The sequence below is a fragment of the Thermobia domestica genome, chromosome 15 (genome assembly GCF_964235325.1).
Source record: "Thermobia domestica chromosome 15, izTheDome1.hap1.1, whole genome shotgun sequence".
Taxonomy (NCBI): domain Eukaryota; kingdom Metazoa; phylum Arthropoda; class Insecta; order Zygentoma; family Lepismatidae; genus Thermobia; species Thermobia domestica.
This window is the reverse complement of record NC_137468.1, coordinates 160,049,958-160,075,449: the sequence shown is the minus strand read 5'-3', so window position 1 is coordinate 160,075,449 and position 25,492 is coordinate 160,049,958. Positions and strand designations below refer to the sequence as shown.

At 36.9% G+C, this 25,492-nt stretch overlaps 1 protein-coding gene across 1 annotated transcript in view; it reads left to right on the top strand.

The window, feature by feature from the left end:
• Positions 1-14,709, top strand: part of LOC145671688 (tyrosine-protein phosphatase non-receptor type 4-like) — a 35,479-nt gene extending 20,770 nt beyond the window's left edge. The window contains exon 4 of the mRNA XM_081740888.1: positions 13,160-14,709. Within this exon, the coding sequence (XP_081597014.1) occupies positions 13,160-13,264 (105 nt within the window). The 3' untranslated portion in view covers positions 13,265-14,709. The remainder of the gene's footprint in view (positions 1-13,159) is intronic.
• The last annotated feature ends 10,783 nt before the right edge of the window (positions 14,710-25,492 follow it).

Here is a 25,492-nt window from a genome sequence, read left to right as displayed (position 1 = left end):
CTTGTTGAGTAGCAGTTTAGGTATTACAAGTTACAAAAGTACAACGTAATTTTAAATGGCCTAATTCTCTCAATGATTATTATGATGTGTTCTACCTGAAGGTAGGTGTTTGACCCGAAGATCACTAGGCAAGGGGAACGCATGGTAGTTTTCCATTACCTTCCATTGGATGATAATGGCTTACTAAGGACTGGCGAACAATGGAGGGGTTGATGTCACCGATAATGACCCATAGGAAGTGGAAGGTGAGCGATACCCGAGTCCACACACACACACACACAGAGAGAGAGAGAGAGAGAGTAGTCTACTAAAGATCTAATGGGGCGTGATTTTGAAGCTGGGATTGGCTGACACCCACTGGTGGATGTCACTGTGAGACACCAATATTTATTGGTGATAACTGATAAGAAAAATAGTTGTTTACATTATTCACTGTCAGTAATGGTTTAATACTAGCATCTATGTTAACAATACACTAAACTGTCTGTAGCGCTTCTCAACTCTAGAACCATAATACATAGAAACATGAAATTTTAATATGAGAGAAATAATCCAAATGGCCTGTTCCAGATCCCTAGATCACACGTGAACTGAGTTGGGTGTAAAGTTCCCATAAGAATAACATGGGGACATTTTAAAAATAAACGAAACCGACCAATATTACGGTTGAATTCATAGTTTTTGGGGTCCCTGAGATGAATAGTGACAGTTTTAATCCAATTCAACTTCAAGCTCGTACTCCACTCCCCAGGAAGGGGGTGAGATTTTAAAAGTAATCGAAAACGACAGATATGAGTGTTCAATTCATAGTTTTCGAGGTCGCTGAGTTTAACGGTATCAGTTTTCATGATGTTCAAGTTTATTCTCACCCTTGGGGTGGGGGTAGTAGAAGATGGCTCTTTAAAATATTCAGATAAGCTAGTTAATTAGTAGGTACTGTGATTAGAGCGAATTGAACACATTAACATATTTTCTCGCTCTTTCGCGGGACTCTGCGAGTTGCTAGTTTTAAATATTGCTTTATTGTGAATCTTTAAAAAATCCAAAAATTTGCCGCCCTCTGCTCAAGCACAGAATAGCACTTAACTAAATACGGGCTTGCTGTACATTTAGTTTGAAGTCAGATTAAAGTCCTCAGGACTTTTCGAAAGAAAAAGTCTTGAACTAACCGAATATTTCATCCTGTCATCAGTTAGTTTCACAGTTTACTTCCTCCAGGAGATACGTGAGGCTAAGCAATGTAAATAGCAAACATTTATCTATTGCCCTACATATTCTTTTGTTAACAACTTACGAGTGTATAGTTTGCAACAACATACAAATAATTTCAATGTCTATGTAAAAGAAAATTTTGTTTAATTTGATCACCTCGCTCCTAATTTGAGAAGATGTAGGGAGCAGATACGATTTTTGTTGGTGACTACCATATAATCTTCATTTTCATAACACCATAATTTATATATATATATATATATAAGTAGTGCTAGTTCGAGATTTTCTTGTATTGTTTGAAACAAGGGGTGGGGGTAAGGCTTTTGTTTACAATAGGTCTTTTGTATTCAAGATTCTCGGACGACGGGTGATGTCATTGACTACACACATGTGTAGGTGTAGGAACATTGTATGGATTTAACACAGATGTTTGTATGTGTAATAAGTTAATTGATAAGTAATAAGTTATAGTTTGTAATCTAATTTTTCCATACGTACATTTCAAGTGTCAAATATTAACAAAGCATTTACTTTGTACCTTACATCGTAACCCTCCCGGCAAAATTTCTGAGTGTCTCCCTGATCTAATATTAGTAGTCCTTTCTTATTCTCAAATTTCATTCCTACACAAAATTATATAAAATTCATTAATAAATACAAAAAATAATAAACCGAACGTACGCCTAGCAAACACTCCTATTTACAAAATAACATAGGATAATCGAAAACAAATTTTTAAAGATCGTACCATATTAGTTTGCAGGTCACAGAAACGTACAAAAGTAAACTAATGAGAAACAACATGCTTAATCAGTTATTCAGTAGTCCAATTGAATCACCATGTTAATTGAGGGAAAAATCAGCAAGAAAAAGCATCAAACAGTCCTCAAAGAGGAATAAAGAATATTCTTCTCTATACGCACATTTTCAATAAGGTCTTATACTTAAAATATATACTTCATTTGATTTTCCTTACTTAGATTCTAACCAAATTTGTATAACATAGAACATGAATTCAAATTTAACAAAATATTTTGTCAAGTTGGCTGCTTTCGCTAACGCTTTTGCTTTGGTGCAAATGGTCCCGGTTTCAATTTCCGGTACTGACACTCAATCGAAGAAGAAAATGTAAAAGCTTTTCAGGTCAAGTAACATGGGTCAAAAATTCCCTCATTCAAACCGAACAAATTTTAATAGATTCCTTTCATTGAATAGTGTGGCCGTCAATGGGATATCTTCATACGCACCAATTTAAATAATTTTAGGTACCAACAGTTTAAAAATATAATTCCTTCATATATTAATTAATACAAACTCATAACCCTCTGTGAAATATTAAATTTCACACATCCCTTCCATTAATAATTTTTTTACGTAAAAGGTAAGTCAAAACTATAGTATTTGTCTGCAAGTCACTAGTTTAATCCAAACTGATATCACAAGGGGGTCTGTCTCTCTCTTTAGCTAACAACAGTATTTGGTTTCAGGACACGGTGGCTTAGTGGTAAAGCGCTTACTTCTGGTGCGAGGAGGTTTCTGGTTTAATCACGGCCAAGTAAGTTTGTGGTGGACAATATCGTGTGCGTGGGTTTTCTCCCATTTTCACATGTCTTAATAGTTCATCCGACTCAGCGTAACGAAAATATTTATGGCACTTTAAATTCAAAGATTTCATTTTATTTCATTTTAGAAAAGAATTAATTTATATTTTCTGCAATACTGCGCTACTCAAAATAAATAAATTTTTGCTATCAATCAGGGGGATTTATATTCCGTTTGTACGGACTGAATAACGTTATTGAGCATATCGTTCATTCACCTTACACTATAATGTCTACACAATGTTTAGCGTTTACCTCTAGTGCAGGGTTAACCATACTCCCGCAAAGTTAGCTTTATGATGGACAAATACCCTGCACATGGGTTTTTTCATTACTTCCCACTTTCTTCATTTAGTTATCAAGTGCGTTCATAACCCGATGCACATAGAACCGTGGTACACCTACACCTGCAGCAATCGTTTACATGTCTAAACGAACGAAACAAGATTCTTACAATTGAAGGTGATACCAAAATTTTAATAACTTTTCCTGAAATCTACTTGTCTTCAAAATATTGACTTATATTTCACAACCATTTACTATACCAAATATTTTTTTAAAAAACCTTCACAGTTCGCTTTAAAACGAAAAAAACTATCACAAAACAAACAAATAAATAAATTAACTAATTCTTACCTGAAATCCTATACTTCTCCCAACAATTCCTCCGACAAAAAGGAATCTAAAAGAAAAATAAGAAAATATAATTTAATTACTTATAAATCCCAATATAGCAATAATAAAAGAAATCGTGACACTTGAGAATATATATATATATATATATATATATATATATATATATATATATATATATATATATATATATATATATATATATATATATATATATATATATACTGATTCTTAAGTGAAAAAACAATGAATAATCATATTACATGATTTGATATCAAAATTTTGTCTGCAATACTTCTCAAAGTATTTCTCCTTCATTTCTCTTAAAAGTGAACGAATATAAATTAACCTAACGTTAAAGTCAGTATTTCCCAATAATATAAATTAAATCTCATACTAAAATTTTAATATACTTTAGTTTAATCAGCTATAAAAGTTAACTTTTTTCATTATTTCTTTATATATGTAAGGAAAAAGAATTCAACTTACCTTCCCAATATAAGTATTTTATAGGATGTACTTTGCAATGGTTACCACTTAACTCGTCACACGCAATGTCTAAAATCGAAATAAGTCTCTTCTCCAAAACATGGGATTTATATTTTTCACAAAAAAGGAGGTAAAGTGACGCGTTCCGTTTTCACGTTTCTTTCTTCAGAACGATGTATTTTCAAATTTGTTGAAAATGGTGAGGCCCCCTGCAAATCACGTAACTCCAATTCGAATAATGGTACCTAAAGGAAGTTGTATCACTCCTTTTCTTTCTAAAAAAGACATTTCTTAAATGGATTCTTTTTCTCTACAATTCTATTCAGTAAAAAAGAAATATACGCAACTAGCTGTAAGGAATTTCTGTAAATACAAAAGACTTCTTTTCAGCCATGTGCAAAAGGTGGGTGCTTTGCACTAAATTCGCGTCAAACATCCAAGGCGTCAGGACTCTTCCTCAATTCTGTAAGTATACAATTTTTTTTTACATAGTCAAAATCTTTTCTGCGTGATAATTTAAATTTTATATAATTCATGTATAGCCAACTACAGTCACCTCTGGTCACTTGTTCCATTCAAGCTCACGCAAACTGAGCTTTCTAATGTTAATCATTAAGTTTTCCAATTAGTAATTATTGCTCTCAACACTAGCAAAAATAGCATAAGTTACTTTAATCATCATCTCTCTTAGCCTAACTAATATACTTCTCAGACGATACACTGAACTATTCCATTTCCTTTATCCATTGTGTACAATATTCAACTCTATCCAACCTTAGGGCGTAACCATACTGTCTCACTAGTGCAATAGTTATCTTTGGCGCGTGCAATCGCTTGTTCAATCTACGGCTTCTACGTCTCATATAGCCTCGCTATTAAACAAAATGCTAAAGTCAAAATCCGATCAAATCCTCAGAATACTTCAGTTTCCTCCCACTTTCTATATACCTTTCAAGAGCTTTCATAAAAGTGATAATACAAAAAACATCATCGTCTCCTTTAACCTGCCAAATATAGTTTGGGACGCTACTAAAATATTCGGTTTCATTTAACAGTTGCGTACAATTTTTTAACTGTGACTATCCTTAGGGAACAACGTTCACTTCTGATGTTTCAGAGACTTATGTTCAATCGGCAATCATGTAATCTTATGCCGGACAACATCGTGTGCATGAATTTCAAAAACATTCACTTTAATCTTCTTCCCAAATCTACTGTCTGGCGTGTTTACCTTTAGTAGAGGGTCCCAAATTCGATTCCCGGCTACATAAGGTTCGTATCCATCAAATATGTGCGTACCCTAATGAGATTTCGTTTTCTTACTTCATGCATGTTTTTAATATAAAAAATCAACATAAATTCCCAACAGAATGCAATATATCACTATTTTCTACAAAACTTAGCTCCTAAATAATAATAATAATAATAATAATAATAATAATAATAATAATAATAATAATAATAATAATAATAATAATAAACTTCTTAGAAACAAAAACAAGGGGCGCGGTGCTTTAGTGCTAGAGCGCTTACCTCCGGTCCCCGGTTGTCTCGTCTCGCGTTAAATAAAATTTGTGGTGAACAATATCGTCTCCATGGGTTTCTTCGGGGTTCTCCCATTTCCTCCCACTTTCTTCATTTTTCCATTTCATTCATCATAAAGGTTATGTTGCCACAAGTAAATTGGTATAAGTTACCCTAACTATCACAACCATAGAACATAAAACCAAAACAAATAGCATATTGTACGCGAGGGATAGCCTGAGCTATGACCTTGAAATCCGCAACCAAGACACTTGAAAGGAACGGGCAATCCTAATAGTGTTACTAACTGCGACAACAGTGAACTAGAATTTGGCGATTTGAAGCATTTCTGGGAAGGGATGGCAGAGACACTTTGAATCAATCTGCAGCCTTCCTTTTCTCATCTTCATTTAGAAAAATCTGAACAATAAATTAGCCTATTTATTTAATAAGATGTAAAAATGCACTCGGTGCAATAAAGGTTTCCTTACTCATTCATTGTTTTTTTAAATTTATTTTTTAAATGAGTAAGCTAAAGTAAGTAAAACTTACATCACATAACATAACCTATATTTTTTTCAATTCATTCATTCTGGGGACCACGACTCATGTCCTCGCCTTAGGGAAATCGTGGCTACAGACCTGCCAAACCCCCCTCCTCATACAAGGAAGTTTGTCATTTTCGCTGGTAAAACAAAGTGGTCTTATTAGTACCCTCCCTCCCGGGGTAGTTATTTATGACACAGATGGGGGTGTCTTGAGAGACACATGAAGAAGCCAAACCGGACACAGTGTTCTTGTATTCAGTGAAGTATGGTTCTTTGTGTTAGTTCTGTGTTGTTTTCACTTATGTTGGAGGGTAATATCAGCATAGGTTAGAAACACTACCAAAAAATCTTCCTCCTCTCTCCACTGTCACCCTCGCAGCGAATAGCGTTCTTCCTACCTCCGGCTTCTCATAGCTTATGCTATCTCTCGCGCTCTGTACGTGTCTTTATCTTTCATAAACCATAGCTCAATTCCCCGTAAAGTTCAAATAGCACGTTAATGTAAGTGGATGTCTCCTATAGCCTCACCCCTAAAAATCATATCAAATCTCCAACAAATTTTCAACACATACTAATAATAAACAAATTATGTGTTTTCTCACTGTACAATTCATTCTTAAATTATTTCAGTTAATATTCTATAAATTCCATGCTATTTCCTCTCTACCTAACTTATATAAAAAGAATACAAATTTCTTAACACTTTCCAAAACTACAAAAGGTATTCAGGGGCACCCGACTCCAAACAATGATAGTCTTTCAATACAGTGTCCACAGCAATAAACCTAACTAAACCCAAGTTTTCTCTCTTCTCATCCACTAATGCTAGTACAATATATCGTTCCAAAGGATACAAAGGCTATTGTGTAACCTGACTTTAAAGGAAGACTAAAAAGAAAGGTTAACCGCTTATAATAAGATTCTTTTTTCTTCACTATTTCCACATACAATACTTAAAATAGAACTCATTATCTACTACAATTCCCCCCCCCAAAAAAAAAGGAAGGAAGAAAAATACAGATAGTTTCCTTATACAGGGCGCTTCTCTATATATCTTTACAATTCCAAGAATTGTACAAAACCCATTTCTTTCATGTCATATCAGGGAGGATGCAAAATAATGCGTTTCTTCTCAGCTGTTGCTCTTTAACTAATAAGGCGGAAATCCCTAACCATTGCTAAAACCAATCTATTGTGATTTCTAAGAACTCAATAAGGCGATGTTCCGAGATCACATTCAAATAAAGAATCTTTTCGTTCCATTGTGACTTTTTCGAACAATACATGCTGCAAAAGGTAAAAATCACATAATTTTTTCGAATTGTAACACACTGGTGTCTCACGTATGTCGGAAATTCGACTTCAAAAGATACTTTCTCAAAAACAGATCACATAAATTTACCAATCTCAAAAGAAAATAAGATGCACCTGGTTACAAGCAAGACAAAGATCTATTCTAACTAGTGTCTCGAAAATTCGAGTCAAAAGATACTCTTTCAAGAACACAACACATAAATTTACCAATCTTCACATTTCTTGTATTCATATTGTATTATTTCAAACTATAAAGGACGTACAGCTGTGTTCGTTCAGAGGATACTACACAATTGAATTTCCTGTTCCAATTGTCGAAAATTCTACTTCAAAAGATACTTATTCAAGAACACATCACATAAATATATCAATTTGACATTTTCTTGTATTCATGTCCTATTTTCTCAAGTTATAAGCGATCAACAGATGTCTAAGGAGACCGGAAGTTAGACAATGGATCATTATATTAAATTTCCTGTTCCAGATGTTCCAAATTGAAACCAATAGAAGAAAATCTCGAACTAGCACTACTTATATATATATTCAGGGCGCAAAATTTCCGGTCGCCATTGGCAACTAGAAATTTAGAGCTGCGACCAGTGTTCAGTAGGAATGGTTTCTGCCTAAACTCATGCGGCTACGCAATTTCTGTTTCGCACGAAAATAATTCTCACTGAGTGAGAGAAAACACGGAATGTGAAGTCCTCACAACGGACATGGAAAGTGAAATCTTCTCAACGTTGTAATTTGCCCTTCCTTTCCCACTCTCAATCGGAAACTTCATTACGAGATTCCCAAATTTTCTTCCAATTGTCACACTGCTTCCAGTGAGAGAGGCTTCAGCAGTCTCAACAGAGTTAAGACTGACACATTGGATGATTTGTTGACAATTTCCATCAATGGCCCTTTACTTAAGGACTTTGATCCGAAAACTGCAATCGGCAACTGGTACTTCAGTGCAGAGAGAGAGCGTTACACAAACGTGAAGTCTTAAGGTAGGATATTTTTTAACATATATGAATTGCCCAATTCAAAATTGATTATCCTGAATCTAATTGTATGGTTTTAAAATTTTATGCCCTGATGTAATATCTTTCTTTGTCAAACCAAAGGCCGTGTGTGTGTGGGGGGGGGGACTCTCATAATTTGTACGTGAGAGATACTGGCTACCATCATTTTTGGATTTACGAGTGCGTCTGACTGAAATATTGCGCCCTGAAATATATTTCTTTCTTGCTAAAAAACAAATTGTCGCTATTTGACCCTTTGCCGAATTCTGAAATATTCTGTAGAAGTTTTGTTCATGCCGTGCAGTATCTTAGATAGTTAGGTAGCAAGACTTTTCATGATATTTGTAGTTCTAAACCATTTTCCGTATCAAATTTACATACGGCTTTTCAACAATACTTCAATAATATATACATGTGTGTGTACACACAGGGTGTGGCAGATATTTGAGAATAAAGTCACGTCCACATTCAATAAGGAACAGACACTGGAGTGAGAGCATTTATTAATTTTTAACGTCCTGTACAGGTGATCACATCCACAGTGGATCATTCAATGAAACCGCTGTTAGCAGCAGTAGTAACGGTCTCTATACGCTGTAGAAACTATCTGCAAGCAATAAAGAGATGGGTCTTGGAAATCCTCGCCATCACATCCACAACAGCTGCCTGAGAGTCGCAACTTTGTTGTGAGGATATTTAATTGGGATTCCTCTCAACTGCTCTATATGTAGTAGTCCATTGAGTTAACATCTGGGGAGTTAGGGCCACATACTGGGAGTGACATTGTCATGAAAATTGCCGACCAGCCATTTTTGGGTGGGTGGGCTGTATGGGATGGAGCGGAGTCCTACTGAGAATCATACGGTTTCCCACGCGCTACAGCAGTAATCCAGGGCTTCACAACTGTCTTTAACAGCTCAGTGTAAACATCAATGGTACATTGACAGAAGAAATGCGAGGTGCAAGTCGTCTTCACTGCTCACGATCCCCAAAACTATTGTTGAGACCGAAATGTTATGTGCACGATAGTCGGAACCTCTCTGCGGCTTTTGCACGTCCACCGACCATGTTTGCGATTTACTTTTTGGTCCTGGACAAAATTTTTTCCCATCGGAGAAGAACCAGAGCATTCCGGGTTGCTCCAGATGTTTCAGCGTGTTCAGGAGGCGCTTGTAACTGGTCATCCAGTTCGCACTGGTTCTCTCGGGCAAGAACCGTCTTCTCCGCATCATGTGCGACTTGTAACGAAAGTTCTCATTAACCACACGTCGGATGGTGGCCTCATCAACGTGCAGACCTTTTACGTGTGCCTGCATGGACTTCCCAGTATCCTCATCGATGGCAGCTTGGGCAGAATAGACGAATCCCGACGTCCTGCTAATGTCCGAGCGCCGACAGTGTCGTTTCCTGTGAAAAACTGTGGCCACCCCTCTGGCAGCCCCAAGTTCTCTCCGAACACGAATGACCGGGTGACATTCAGGAATGCAGTGATCTCTCAATCGGAGTGGGCTGGAGCCAAGGATACGATCACAGCATGGCTCTTCGTTTTCTGGGTTAGTTTACATTCTTCCATGTTTCTGTTCAAAAGAAGGGATTTGTAACTGTGACGTACGTGATACTGTCACTTATAATGTGTGTTCTCAAATACATGCCGCACCCTGCATAAATATATACAGAATTGTTCAAGAAATGTACACACTGTTTATTTGTGAATAACTCTCAAATGAATTGTCGGAAACGTCACATATTTGGTAGCACTGTGGTTTAATGTTCTGTTATTGCATTGCACTACATGATGAAGAACTGATATTAGTTCGTGTGTTTAAAGAGTTGGCTATTAGGATCGATACACTGGGGATGCTGCCGAACTTTGCATGAATTACTGATTGCAACGTAGCTAAGTTTAATATCTGCACAGGAAAGTTCGAAGTTGCCCGTAGGCCGTGCAATATACGAGGCTTTTGTCCATAAACAACATTCTTGACTGTCCCCCATAAGTAGAATTATGGAGAAGAAATGTCCGAAGAACGTGAGGTATACTCGATAAACCCTCTTTAACCTATTCATCTTTCGGATAAATTTACATTGAGAAACTCACTGACCAAATGATCGTAGTGGGGTGAGACACCATCTTATTGAAGATCAGTAAGTACGCCAGAAATTTTTACTTGGGGGGGTGTTCAAAATAAAAGGGGGGTGTTCTCAGAATAGTGATATAATTTTTAAACAAACAAAAACAAGAAAACAGTATATTTTGTTAGGCAACTATTGTAACACTACTACTACTACTTCTACTACTACTTCTACTACTACTACTACTACTACTACTACTACTACTACTACTAATAATAATAATAATAATAATAATAATAATAATAATAATAATAATAATAATAATAATAATATCAGCTCTTCGCACTGGTAGGTTCAATAAAGTAAGTTCACACATTTCAGCATTTATTATTATTATGAAACTAAGTAATACAGTGAAACCTCTCAAAATGGACATCGGTGGAACACCATTATTTGCCCGTAAATGAGGGGTGTCCCTAAAAGGAAGGGTTCTCTTTTCACCCCAGCAAGTTTTAGTGGGTGATTTTTTTCAAAAATATTAATTAGGAAAAATTCCCTCGTCCCATGATGAAATCACATTCGTTTAGTAATTTATACCGTACATAGTTCCAATTTCATTATTTTAATATTCTAACGCTGTTGTTAACGTTAATTGTTGTAATATTATTTGATCTCTTAATGTCCGTTCCTGCCCCTTCCTGGCTGCGTTATTGGCTCTGAATATCTTTCATAGGAAAATTATTCATTGATTTAGTTGTTTTCCAGAAATCCAGTTTTTCAATTTACAAATATTTTGTATCTTTCTGTTTTGTCTTCTTTAATATACCCTAATTTTAAAAATCCCAGGACTCATAGTGATCTGGTCTCTTGTAAATACTTGAAAAGTGACCAAAAATGGGCAAAGCACACGAAAAAGTGACCAAAATTTCATCATGCCCCTTTTTTGTTTTGTCAATTTCTCCATCACCTCTCTCTCTTTGTTCGTTTTGTTTCTTCTTTCCTTCTTCTTTTTGAGCTTCCTCCTTTCTTAGGTTTTCAGAGTAAGCTTTGTAGTTATGTGGTAAGCAGACTTAGCACATGTAAAAAGCCTGAGTAAGTGGAACCAGTTCTGGCCTATTTCCGAATTTCTTCGTCTCAGACATTATCGTTCCTCTCCAAAAAGTATCTTTTAGTGACAAATTTGAAAAAAAGTAACTTTTAGTGACCAACTTTAAAAAAAAGTAAATTTTAGTTAAAAAAGTGACTCGTTATGAGCTCTGTTCCACTCAATCAATTTACGTGAACAAAAATATACTTTACAAAAATTAAGCTAGCGCCAAATGCGTTCCTGCATAACACTAGACTCAGTCTAAAATATATATATATAATTCTTAATTCGATCGATCTCCTCATTTCTAAAAACGTTTTGGCTACACCCTTCTAACGTCCGTCCGTTGATACACCACTTACAGAGCAGGCTCAAAACCAGCCACAGAGCTTTGGGGAGTCACGAATATGTTAGGAGGGGCCAAGTCATTAAAAATTTTATTTTCAAATATCTAAATTGTGCATGTTGTATTGAGGTCTGGAGGTGACATGAAAAATTAAGGGAGAGCCGGGCCCTCCATAGCCCCCTCTGGTTGCGAGCCTGTTACAGAGTAGTACTTACCAACTGAATCTGGTATAGGCTTATTACTATATTGTCACATTTTTCCTTGTTGAGGAGGAGGTAGGTGAATGACCTCTCAAGACGTTGCCAATTTCAGTCATCTGCATCTGTACATCAATCTCTTTTCTCGGAAACGACCGCGGAGCCCAGGAGGGTAGGTATAAAGCGGGTCTGTTTTGTCAATTGTTTTGATCGAAACACCGCCCGAAACAATGAGGTCATGTGGTTCTTGAAGCCCGTACATGAGAACGAGGTCGTTTCATATTTTGAAGTGAAAAAAATAAATAAGAATATTGCCTTCTTTCCTAAACGCTAAACCTTTTTTAACTTGATGTAATAAAAACCTATATGATACTGATTGATACAATTGGATTTGGGGGATTATTCCTTTTCCATCCAGGGGTGTGTGTAAAGAAATTTGGAGGGGTGTTAGGGGGGTGTTGGGGGTGTAGATTACTCCCTGTTGAAGATAAAACCTCTCGTTCCCATAGAGAGTATGTTCGTGGTGAGCGACTGAATTATTGTAACACAGTACACAAGTTAGCAGGACTTTTTGCGGTGACAGGTCGTCCCAAACATTTTTTATTTATTTTTATGATTATTTATTTATTTATATATTGGCACATCTGTAACATAACCGTTGGCTTCAAATTTATCATAAATTCAGGCAATTGTTAAACGTGTCAGGTTGTGTTCCAAATTCATTCCGCTATTGTCATTGCATCCCACTGGTCTCTACTTTATGCATCACCTCAAAATCGCCTTCCTTTCTTCAAATGCTTGCCTTGTAGCCAGGTTATTTAAGTGACCTGCACAAAAGAAAAAAAAATGAAACTGTTATTGGCATGCAATGTAAGAATAGAGCATTAACCTATAACAGTACAAAAAATGAGACGTTTCCGTTAATCCATTTCAGAGTTATTCATAGTTAGTGTATACATTTTTTGAGCCACCTAGTGTAAAATAACGCAATTAAATTGGCAGGAATATGATGTATGCATCTTTTTACATTCCTAGAAATGTTACAGGAATATGATGTATGGATCTTTTTTACATTTCGAGAGCACAGGAAATTAATAGTATTTCGTACTGTTGGTCTCATTGCAGCCTCATGCATCACTACGAAGAACCAATGATGGGATTCTGCGGGCCTCTGATGTTTCCACCGATGATGTATCCTCGATTGAGTTGATCAAGTTTGTTAAGCTATGAAGAAAGACCTGCTGTAAGTGTGTGGGTGATTTGGAGATAAAATAAAATAATTATATGTGTGAAAAAAAAAAACAACCAAGGAAAACAAAGGACATACATAAGGTCTTGAACTAACAGAATATTTCATCCTGTCATGAGTTACTTTCACAGTTTACTTCCTCCAGGAGATAAAGAGGCTAACTAATGGAAATAGCAAAAATGTATATATTGCGATGCATATTATTTTGTTAACTTACAAGTGTTAACAACCTTGCAACAACATACAAATAATTTCAATGTTTAATTTGATCATCTTGCTGTGTTTCAAGACCTGCCGTTGGAACAGAAATATACACGAAGTGATGAGCTGTGGTCTGTATTAGTTCCGATGCGTATGTTCATCGTTAGCGGGATAATTTCCCAGGTATTTCTACATGTTAGCGTATTGTTACATTTTGGGCTAAAATGTTAATCCTTCTCCACTTCTAAGACTTCCCTGTGTATCTTCGTCACTGCATGCAAGCAGTGCAGTTATAAATATAATATAAGTATCACATAGTTTACTGCTACCCGTTTAAGTAAGTATGGTTTACAGGTGTTCGCAGGTAGGTGCTTTATATACCTGTTAGAACATGTTTATTATTATTATTTTTCTCTCTTTCGAGAGTGTATTAGTAAACGGCACAAGTTGGTGAATCAAATTGTTTAGTGCTTACTGTTGTGACTATAGTTGACATATATTCTGGTTGAAGGTGTGGTAATTGTGACGATTACGGATCAGCTAATCACGTTTTGTATGCCAGGTAAGATTACCTACAAAACGAGATAAGTCGTAATTAATAAAAACAAAGAATAGAAAAACCAACTTGTTCTTGTTTGAAGTACTGTTTAGAGTTCTATTACAATATAACCAGATAATATATAGAAGGAAAAAAAATTCTAGGTATTATTTTTTTATTGTGTAGGTGAAATTAGCACCTCAAACTGCGTAAAGTGAAACTAACCTTTTCTTTATTTCTTTGTAAACTGTGCTGTCATTTTTTCTGTCAAATGCTTTCATGAAACTAATTGGAAAATGAAAAGTGGTTCTTTGGTTGTGAAAATTTTCTTTTCTTTCCAATTCGGAATGTAGTGAGCTTCAGGATTGTGCAAGAAAAATACAGTAAATTATATTTAAAATACATACATATACATACATACATACATAGTATGTATGTATGTCGTTTCGTTTTGTCACTAAAGACAATGGTATATCCTGCTTAGAATTTAACGATTTTTATTTTTTAGATTTGATTTGTTACAAATTACATAGCATTCTAAGTAGGACTGGCCTAATGTGTTAAGACATTTAGAATCTGCTCTAGCTCCTTTAAAAAAAGTTCAGTCCTGCAGCTCACTTGTATCTGTCATATGCTATGTTTAGATTTGAAGTACTTGTACATTTGTACACGTAAGTTGTTTTTTGTATGCCCACATTGAAATAAAATATATTCCTTCCACTTGGCTATCATTTTTTACATTCTTATGAAAAGAAAAGTTCAGCATTTTATATTTCAGGTGCCGTTATGAAATATGCATTATATTTACTAAAGAAATAGTTAACCTCTCTTTTTATCTATGTGTGTTCAGTTAGACCTTCTGCCATTATTTATTATTTATTTTTTAGTACTTTTTTGTACCTTCTAGAAAACAGAAGCTTTAGTAACAGAAAAGAAAAGTATCTAAACTTTCCTCCTAGCATTTTGCCTTTTTAACACATTTCTTTGCAGTCAGTTAATTCTTTTTAAAGAAACTTAAACATAAAAATCATGTAATTGGTGAAAGGCAAAAGTATCCCCTTTTATCTGCAACCACAAAGGTAAAGATGTGTCCTTTTCCTGTGACATATAAGGTGCACTGAGAAAAAAATGTAGGGGCATACTTAAAAAGGTAGGTTACATACATAATTCCTGTAGTTTCTGGACTTAACGTACAACCGTATATAACATCCTGCAGCAAACGTATAGCTGAAAAAGTATGTATTATACGTACTGTCTGCATAAGTGCAATGACGTCATTCGTGTGACGTCATCTGCAGTAACAAGTATATAGAGGTAATATCTAGCTTTGTGACGTCAGCTATGTAGCATGTGGGTTAATAATAATGACACACACTGACTATCAGGATGGAGCATAATTTCAAGAAGTATGCATTATACATTCTGTACGTATGTTTCTTGCGTTCAACTCCGAGACAGCATCTACAGCAGGCCTGCCCATGAATTGGCTCCCGGAGCCGAAGCGTGAGCGACAACGAGCGGAGATAAGAACAGGTGAGCACAGGTGTTAGTAGCTCCGCCCCTTCCACTGCATCCGATAAGTGTTGCCAACCACACATGATGGTAAAAAACCTACGGCCAAGCCTGGTCACAAATTCGCACGATGTTGAAGCATTGAGCAGACGCAAGCGTGAAATGTGCAGGTGTGCTCTCCCCCTCCCCATTTCGAAAGCAGTGACGCGAAAACACTGCAGGAAATAAAATTGGTACGTTTTTTGATCGAGGAAGACGCATGATAGAGGTTACAGTTAGCGTTGAAGTAACTAACAAATGAAAAAGAAAGAAAGAAAGAAAGAAACTAATATTAAACATGTCAGCTTACAGACGTAAAAACGACTGCAAAAATCGGAAACGAATTGTTTCAGGCCTTTTTTAGCTTGCTTACACAATTCGTGACATTGTATTACATTAGCACTGGGTCTGTAACTTGTCACTCGCTTCACGTTTGCTAAGTTGTGAACGCCTTTCGTTGCTAGATTGATAGCAGAACAACGGGATGTTGAAAATAATAATAATAATAATAATAATAATAATAATAATAATAATAATAATAATAATAATAATAATAATAATAATAATAATAATAATAATACGCATTATTATTATTATTATTATTATTATTATTATTATTATTATTATTATTATTAGTAGTAGTAGTAGTAGTAGTAGTAGTAGTAGTAGTAGTAGTAGTAGTAGTATTCGGACCAAAGACGGATGAAAATGGGGATTGGAGGAAATTCATAACGAGGAATTGCATAGTTTATACCGCTCACTTAACATTGTTAGGGTCATTAAGTGTAGAAGGCTCAGGTGGCCATTCCGTGCAGCCAGAATGGAAGAAATTAGAAACGCTTTCATAATTTTAACTGAAAACCCAATTGGAAGAAGACCACTAGGAAGACCTAGACGTAGATGGGAAGACAATATTAAGATGGATCTTGCAGAAATAAGAGTACAGAGTAGAAACTGGATCCAGTTGGCTAAGGACAGAAGTTAGTGGAAATATGTTGTAAACGCCGCATTGAACCTTCGGGTTCCATAGGCCATAGAGTTAGTTAGATATTATTATCTAAAAGAAATGTTCAAATGTTGTTAAGAGACAATTACACAGAAGAACTGAGTTCCGACCAAACACTAATTTGCCGGAAGGAAATTCCAGTGCAGTCCAGCCCACTTTAAGCGTTATCCGTGCAATCCACGTTTCATGTTCAAGACATTGGGAATAATTGTTCGTATCATTCAGTTGGAACGTTCTCTTCCAAGTTTACGCTGTTACAGTAGGCCTACAACATCGTGACTTTCAAAACCAGTCAGTAACTATCGAAGAAAGACAAGCGTGTAGCTTCAGTCGTTGATATGATTTAACATTCTTTTTCACTTTTAACAAGCTACCGGCAAGCAACCAGCCAGGGACAATATATTTTTCCTTATTAAAAAGACACTCCTTGTTAAAAAAAAAAAAAAAAAAAAAAAAACTAATGGTACCCACTAATGGTCACTCTTAAAAATGGAAAATCTCTTTGGCTCTCTTAATATTTTGTTTGATTCTTTGCGATCAAAGTAACATTAAAAGTGGAAAAAATGAAATGAAATCTTTGGGTTTTACGTCCCACGGTTATACCGGTTAGGCTAAAGGAGACGGTGATGATGAGTAATGAATGAAATGATAGAATGAAGAAAGTGGGAGGAAATGGGAGAACCCCGAGAAAACCCACGCACACGGTGTTTGTCCACCGCAAAGTTCACTTGGCGGGGGCTGGGATCGAACCCGGGACCCCAAGCACCAGATGTGAACGTTCTACCACTGAGCCACCGCGGCCCCACTTTAAAAGTGGAGTAAGAAATACTATTCTTCCTATTGATAGTGTAATAGTGGCTTCTAATCTCCACAACCAACCCCTTGCTAAGCCTATTCGTACACACATACATGCATAAGCTAATTTTCTGAAGATAATACTTAGATAATTACAAACAAGTGCTACAGTATTTTTTTTTCGTATCAACAGATTATCTCTTTTCCTAAAAAGCGAAACAACATACCCACACTCGGATTAAGAACTTGATAATATATATATATATATATATATATATATATATATATATATATATATATATATATATATATATATATTGAAAACTGGTTTTCCATTGGGCAAACTGGCAAATTTTTATAAATGTAAGCGATGGTTTGGTCCCACCACATCCTTCTTTAACAAAAGGAAAGAAAAAAGAAGAAAAGGAACGTACGTAGTTTATCATTTGATTGCTGTTACCAGTTTGTGTTGTCTATAGTTAACGGTTACCACATTGTAAAAAACACTATACACTAAATGGCAATCAGTTACCATACATACTTTTTTTTTATTTGGTAAGCTAGTGATTACCGCCAAGGTTGACAACACTTCCGCTCCTCTAAGGACAAAACCCGAAGATTCACGAAGCACGAACAACGGTATTTGCTCGTAGAATGCTCGTGAGCGTTCACGAGGAGAGTTTCCACTATCTGCTCGCCGTGGCCAGGGCTGATCTACAGGGTCAGTCCTTAAAGTAGTAGGACTGATTTTTTCTTTTCTTTTTACAGACTGACGGCAGTTACTCCACCTGTCGTTGGTTGAGGTGGGTCTAAGGAAAGACAGGAAGCAGCGCCAGTCGGCTGCCAGCCATAGCAGGATAAAGATCGCTCGTCATCGTAACCTCTGCGAGTGACCCTCGTCACGCTGCGTCATGGCCATCTTTTGGAACAACGTTACGCCATCAAATTTTGCGTGAAGCTCGGTAAAACTGGGAAAGAGACTCATAAAATGATCAAGACGGCGTACGGTGATAACGCCATTGGAAAATCGAGTGTGTTTGAGTGGCACAAGGTATTTAGGGAGGGGAGAAGAAGTTGAAGACTAGTGATGAGCAAATCCAAGACCAAGACCAAGACCGGGGTAGTCTTGGTCTTGGTCTTGTTCTTGCACACCCAGTCTTGGTCTTGGTCTTGCACTGGGACCTTCGGTCTTGGTCTTGGTCTTGGTCTTGTTCTTGCACACCCAGTCTTGGTCTTGGTCTTGGTCTTGCTTGCAAGAGTCTTGCAAGTCTTGCATTAAAGAAATCTCAAGCTTTCCACAGGTAAATTTTACTCTGGATATAAGGAATAATAAATTTTACAATGCTCCAATAGTAACGGAAATACAATGTATGTTTCTAAATGTAACACAGTTTATCTTCGTGTAAGTGTGATAATAGTGTACAACATAAGTGATGACCTTTATTTTTTTATGGGGTGCCCACGCTTGGATACTTATAAAATAAATCACGACGTTTCATAATCTTTTTATCTTTTTTAACAGATCCAACACTCCACTGATTCCCAAACTGGGGAAGCTACCCCTGAACAAATGAAAGAAAATCAAAACGTATAGATTATTCAAATACCATGAACTGCAAAATTATTTTTATACTCTAAAGGTGTCAGATTTTTCTTTTCAACCACGATTAGCTAATTAAATATTGAGGTTTTGTTTTACTGATTCCAATGGGGCAGAAACATGGACATTACGCAAAAGCGATGGAAAAAATTGCACACTTTAAAAACCTGAGCATGGAGAAAAAAAGGAGAGAATTAACTGTGTTGAAGGGAAAACGAATGAGAAGGTGTTAGAAATATTAGCAGTAGAAGAAAAAAGAATAATTTTAAATATTGATAAGAGGAGAAAGAGGAACTGGTTGGGATATTGGCTGTGGGGGACGCGCTAGACGGTATGGTGAAAGGAAAGAGAGAGAGGGAGCAAAGGAGTTGTAGTTGAAGGAAGGTATTACACCGTACATCGAGGTTTCTCAGTTGCAGGAAGCAATCTGCCAATAATGACAGAATAGCTTTGATGATGATTATGATGATATGTTTAGCATATCGACCAAAAAAGAGAGAAAAAATTAAAATAATTATTATAATCGAAACTTAATATTTTAAATTAATTTGAGTGAAAACTAAAAACGACTCAACTGTCTATGTCTTTTCTATAAACTCAATTTGTACAAATACTTTTGACCTATATTAGAAATACAAAATAACGACATCAAACTACAAGCTATTTAAAATAACTGTACAAAATCAGTCTCACTTGTGAATATGGATTACTAGCATCAATTACCCACTTCGTTGGGTTAAATTAAAAAAAAAATAATAATGTTTCGTTAATCAGTCACTTTTTATTATTACTAAAACGCTTTCTGATATCGGTCATTTTCGATTATTTTTATATTTCTCTCCCCTCCTTCACCCAAGTTGTGGGGCTGAATTTGAGTTTAAACGGCATCATAAACGTCACTGTTCATCTTAGAGACACCGAAAACTATGGATTCGGCACTAATATAGGTCATTTTCAATAAATGTGTATAAATATATCTCATCCACCCTTATTGCAAGGCACGGTATCGGAAGTGTCACTGTTCATCTCAATGACCTCGAAAACCATGAATTTGACATTGATAATAATTGTCATTTTCGATAATTTTTATATATCTCCTTCTTCCCCCTTCCCAAATTGCGGTGCTGAATTTGCATTTAAACGGAATCGGAAGTATTACTGTCCACTTTAGCGACCAAAAAAACTATGAATTCGACACTAATATTAATTTTCGATCCTCCCACCTCCAAGCTACGCGGTTGAATTTGGATTTAAACAGCATCGGAAGTGTCACTGTTTATCTCAGCGACCCCCAGAACTATAGACTCCACTTTAACATTGGTCATTTTCGATCATTTTAAAATATCTCTCCTCTCCCAGTCCCCTAAGCTCCACCGTCAAAGTGATATGACAGAAACCATCTCAAGTCCGAACCTCATCTATGTTGAAAATGTGATCGAGTTCGGTTGGGTGGTTCAAGAGTTATTAAGTTTTATTTATTTTTGTACACTTCCCCACCCCTCCTCCTAAACCCTTAGTTCTACCGTCAAAGTCATATGATACAAAACACCCCAAGTCCGTGCCTCATCTATGTTGAAAATTTCATTAAGATCGATTGGCTGGTTCAAGAGTGATGAAGTCACAGTCACTTATACTTTTATTTTTTGTATTTCTCTCCTCCCCATCCCCTATGTTGCAACGTCAAAGTAAAATGATAAAAATCGTGCCAGGCCTGAGCTTCATCTATGTTGGAAATTTGATCGTGATCGGTCGGGTGTTTCAAGAGTTTTATTAAGTTTTATTTATTTTTATATACACCTCTCCCTCCCCCCCTCCTCCATAGGTTCTACCATCAAAGTGAAACTATAAAAAGCTTTCCAGTTCCGAACCTCATACATGTTAAAAATTTGATTAAGATCGGTCTGGTGATTCAAGAATTATTAAGTCACAAACTTAGTCACTTTTATTTTTATTTATTTATTTTGATTTTTGTATACCTCCCCCTCCTTCTTCTCCATACTGAACTGACAAATAATATTCAAGGCCCAAACCTGATCTATATTGAAAATTTGATCGATCTCGAGCGGGTGGTTCAAGAGATTAGGAGTCACAAACATAGTCACTTTCAATTTTATAATATAGATTTACTGTTGTAGTATAATGTTATATCCTCATTATACTACAATGAGGATAGTAGTATACCTAAGAAAGCCAAAAGTTATATTGATAAACAATTATTCAACATATAAGCATCCGCCCATGAAATCAAACTTGCGGCAGATGCACTAATTATAAGTTTTTGTCAATGTCATGAAAATGTTATTTCGATATCAATTTTATGAGCACACATTAAAAATTTCCAATGGATGCTTGAGTCTAGGAGCCAAGGCCATACTCAGGTAGTCAGTACCTCAATACTACATTTCTCTTCAGTTTTGGAAGAAGAACACCACTAGTATGCTTTGAAATGAAATGAAGTATCTAATTTAACGTCCCACAGTTATGCACCAAAGCTAAGGGAGACGGTGATGATTAAAAATGACTGAAATGGTGGAATGAAGAAAGTAGGAGGAAATGAAAAAAACTGAGAAAACCCACGCACACGATGAAAACGAGCAATATCTACAGAAAACGCGAACAACCAATTCAGGAAACGATATACTGTAGCCATATGCTATAGGGGCAGATCGACTCACACGGATTACGTAAAACTACTGGGAACACATTCACTCCAGTGGCATTTTTACTGAAGCCAAAAAATTCAAGTAAAGGACGTAATGATTTTTTCTTTTTTTTTACATTCTATAAAAAAATTGAAGTACTACCATTACTTGTGCAAGAATCTTGCGTAAGAGTCTTGGTCTTGGTCTTGGTCTTGGTCTTGCAGGTATGGTCTTGGTCTTGGTCTTGGTCTTGCACCCCTTGGTCTTGGTCTTGGTCTTGCATCGGTATTCCTGATCTTGGTCTTGGTCTTGGTCTTGGTCTTGGTCTTGGTCTTGCATGCAAGACTCTTGCAAAAACTGCAAGACCAAGACTCTTGCGCTCATCACTATTGAAGACGCTGCACGGTCAGGACGACCTTCGAGCTCCAAAACAGAGGAAAATGTTGCAACAGTGAAGAATTTGCTGGACAGTGACCGAAGATTAACTGTTCGCATGATTGCCGATGAACTTGGCATTGCTAAAACCCAAGTTCACGAAATTGTGCACGAACAATTGCAAATGAGGAAAATTTGTGCAAAATTGGTGCCGCGAGTACTGATAGGCGAGCAAAACGGATCTGCACGGACCTTCTCGAAGAAGTGAGTGAAAATCCAAACTTGTTAGACAATGTGGTGACTGGGGACGAGACGTGGACGTTTGAGTATGACCCTGCGACCAAACGTCAAAGCGCGGAATGGTACACTCGAAATTCCCCACGCCCCAAAAAGGCGCGCATGACGAAATCAAAAGTGAAAAGCATGCTCATTTGCTTTTTCGATTCACAAGGAGTGATCCACAAGGAATTTGTTCCACACGGACAGACTGTCAATGCAGTTTTTTTTTTATCTCCAAGTCCTGGAACGGCTGAGGAAACGCATCGTCCGCGTCCGCCCAGCCATCTCCAACTTCTGGCGCCTGCATCATGACAATGCACCGAGCCACACAGCCTTCCAAGTGGTGGCGTATCTGGCCCAACCTAACATTGCAACCTTGCCTCAGCCACCCTACAGTCCCGATCTTGCCCCACCAGACTTTTTCCTCTTTCCCCTCCTCAAAACCACCCTGAAAGGACATCACCTCGGCTCGGTGGAAGCATTACAACAGGCCGTGACGAGGCAGCTCAACAGCATTCCAGTTCCCGCCTTCCAGAAAGCGTATGAAAACTGGAAATCCCGCTGGCAGCGGTGTGTGAATGTAGGAGGGTCATATTTCGAAGAATATTAAGCGTAAGTGTTATTTCTGTCAATATCTTATTTTTAATTGACTCAGTCCTACTACTTTAAGGACTGACCCTGTATATTGTACTTATGCCCCGTACGCATGAGTAGATACATTATACGTATTGTACGTATGTATTATACAGATTTTCTTTATGTCGCACACAGCTTCTCCAAATACAGCATACAGAATATCCGTATGTGAGGTTTACGTACTAGGTGGTGCAGTTTCGAAAACGTAATTACTGAGGGCTAACAACAACCTCAAAAGTAGTTTCAATTTAATACATTAAACGCCCTTATGGGAGTTTTCGGGTACCATGACATTCGCAGAATCCTATTTCTAAACATTCTAAAATACGTCTTAATAAAGTTTTAAAGAACGTTACAGGTGTGTGTTTACCGAAACCGCAAGTCTTGTAACGATCCCGTTACTATGTGTTGGGAAAGAAAAGAAAAAGAAAACGAAGATAAAGATAAGAAAAGAAAATGTTGATATTTATGCTGTATATTTTTCTAATTTGTAAAAGTTAATAAGGTTTTGTAACCTTCCTTACTTGTTGCTTTGTTTTTTTTTTTTAACAGAAGCTAGTTATGACTGTAGAGTGAGAGAGAGCGAGAGAAATACATTCCTTTGCTGGTTGGTTAGTTCAAGGTCGCTTGCGCGGTAGAAGACGTGCTTTATCGCAATCGTAGCGCCTTTGGCCTTCGAGGGAACTCGCAGCCTTCTCGGCTGCGAACTGACCCTTGAATTCGCATGGAAGGCAGATGTATCTCCAGTCTTCGAGAAGGCCGATGAATTATTGTCGATGCCGGAAAATGGGCTGCGTGTCTTGTTCCTTTTTGCTTGGTTTTGTAGTATCAGCGATGTCAAATCACAAGAATAAAGGTGCAAGCTGTGTGGTGTTTGTGACGAATTTTTCGAAAAAGGAAGAAATATAGTGATACGAGTGTTCCAAATGAAGGGTTGGTCTTTGACCATATGGTTTAGTGCAATCTAAGTAAGATTGAAAAGGTAGGATTATGCTCTGTGGCTTTTCCCAGTATCGCGAATGGAGTTGGAAGAATTAAGTTAAAATTTGTGGTTGCTTAAATTTCTTTTATCTTGTGCATGTCAGACAAGTTGGTTGCATATACAACAGATCAGGGGCATTTGATGGTTGCACTCTGTGACGTGCTGTATAGTTGGCTTAAGTCTTGGTCAATAGATCGTTGTATCATTTTTGTGACGAGGCGATTGTATTTTTGGAGCGAGTGATTAAATGGTGGAATGTCCATGTGGGTCATTCAAGTGCAAGGAGTGGTTGATTTGCAACTGAGTGTAGATAACCCTGTTCTTGGTCATTACTTCTCAGATTAACTTGTTATAGGTGTAGTAATACTCATAACATCCAGAACCTCAAGTGGTCGATTGATTGGTGGAATGCCAATGAGGGATATTCGAGTGGGAACAGTGGTCAACATCTCGTTGCACGAGGCAAAACCTGATCTTTCACCGGTATTATATTCACTTGAAATCAGAGTAGTGACACTCGTTGTGACCAAATGCCCAGAGTGATACTTGTCTGACGGAACGGTGGAATGTCAGTGTGGGAAAGCGAGTGAGAGCAGTGTTTAATTTCACTTTAAGGAAACGAGACCTAAGTTCGGTCATTGTGGGTCTGATTAACCTAGAAACTAGAACGTGACGCTCGTTATATTCAGTGAGAAGCTAGTCAGATTGAATGGTGGAATGTCAATGTTGGAGATTGGTGTGAGAGTGGTGGTTAATGTCCGCTAACTGACACCAGACGTAATCCTGGATATTGTCTCACTGTTTTCCACCGGAGTTTCATGTCGTGACTCTCGTTGTTTGTGGATCGAGAGAGTTGACTGGAGCAGTGGACGAATTTGTATCATTTCCGACATTTTCACTTCCTTAACCTAAGCATTGGTCTTTTGATTTAGTTTGTTGGACACAGCCAAAGCACGTTTATTCTTGTAGTCAATTCAGGAAGGACGACATGCAGACCGAGATCAAGGCATAAAAACAAAAGAAAGGTAACCTTGAAAGAAGATTATAAAAGGTGAGTATATATTAAAATATATTTCAGTTGTTTGTCCTTTGTTTGTGTTTTATGTCTGTGGGTTGTCATTTTCGTTTCTGATAGGATTGTGTTATAGGTCATTTCTACGGATCGCGATAATAATTTCCTGGAAGTGATTGATAGTTCAGCATCTCATTTTGATAAGCGGGCTAAAACCCGATGTGCGTGGTATTATGGTAATTTACTTTGTCTTTCAACTTTAATTAGTGCAGATAAAGATTGATATTAATTCATACCGGTTTTTGAACTATTTGAGATTCAGACTCTTATCTGTTATTGTAGGCGAATGGTGCGGTGAGGTACGGCATTCCAGAATTTCTTAGAATGAATTGATATAGTTTATTAATTAATTGTTTATTGTTGTTACCAACGTTTATCTTGCGGATCTCTTATTTTTGGAGATCCCTTCCCCCCCATGGTGGAAAGACTACAAGGTGGATGCAATGCAGTGCTACATTCTTGTCGCTCTGGTGCATGACGTCATCTTGGTCGCAGACGTGGCCAGCGAGAGTCAGATGAACTTTTAACAAGC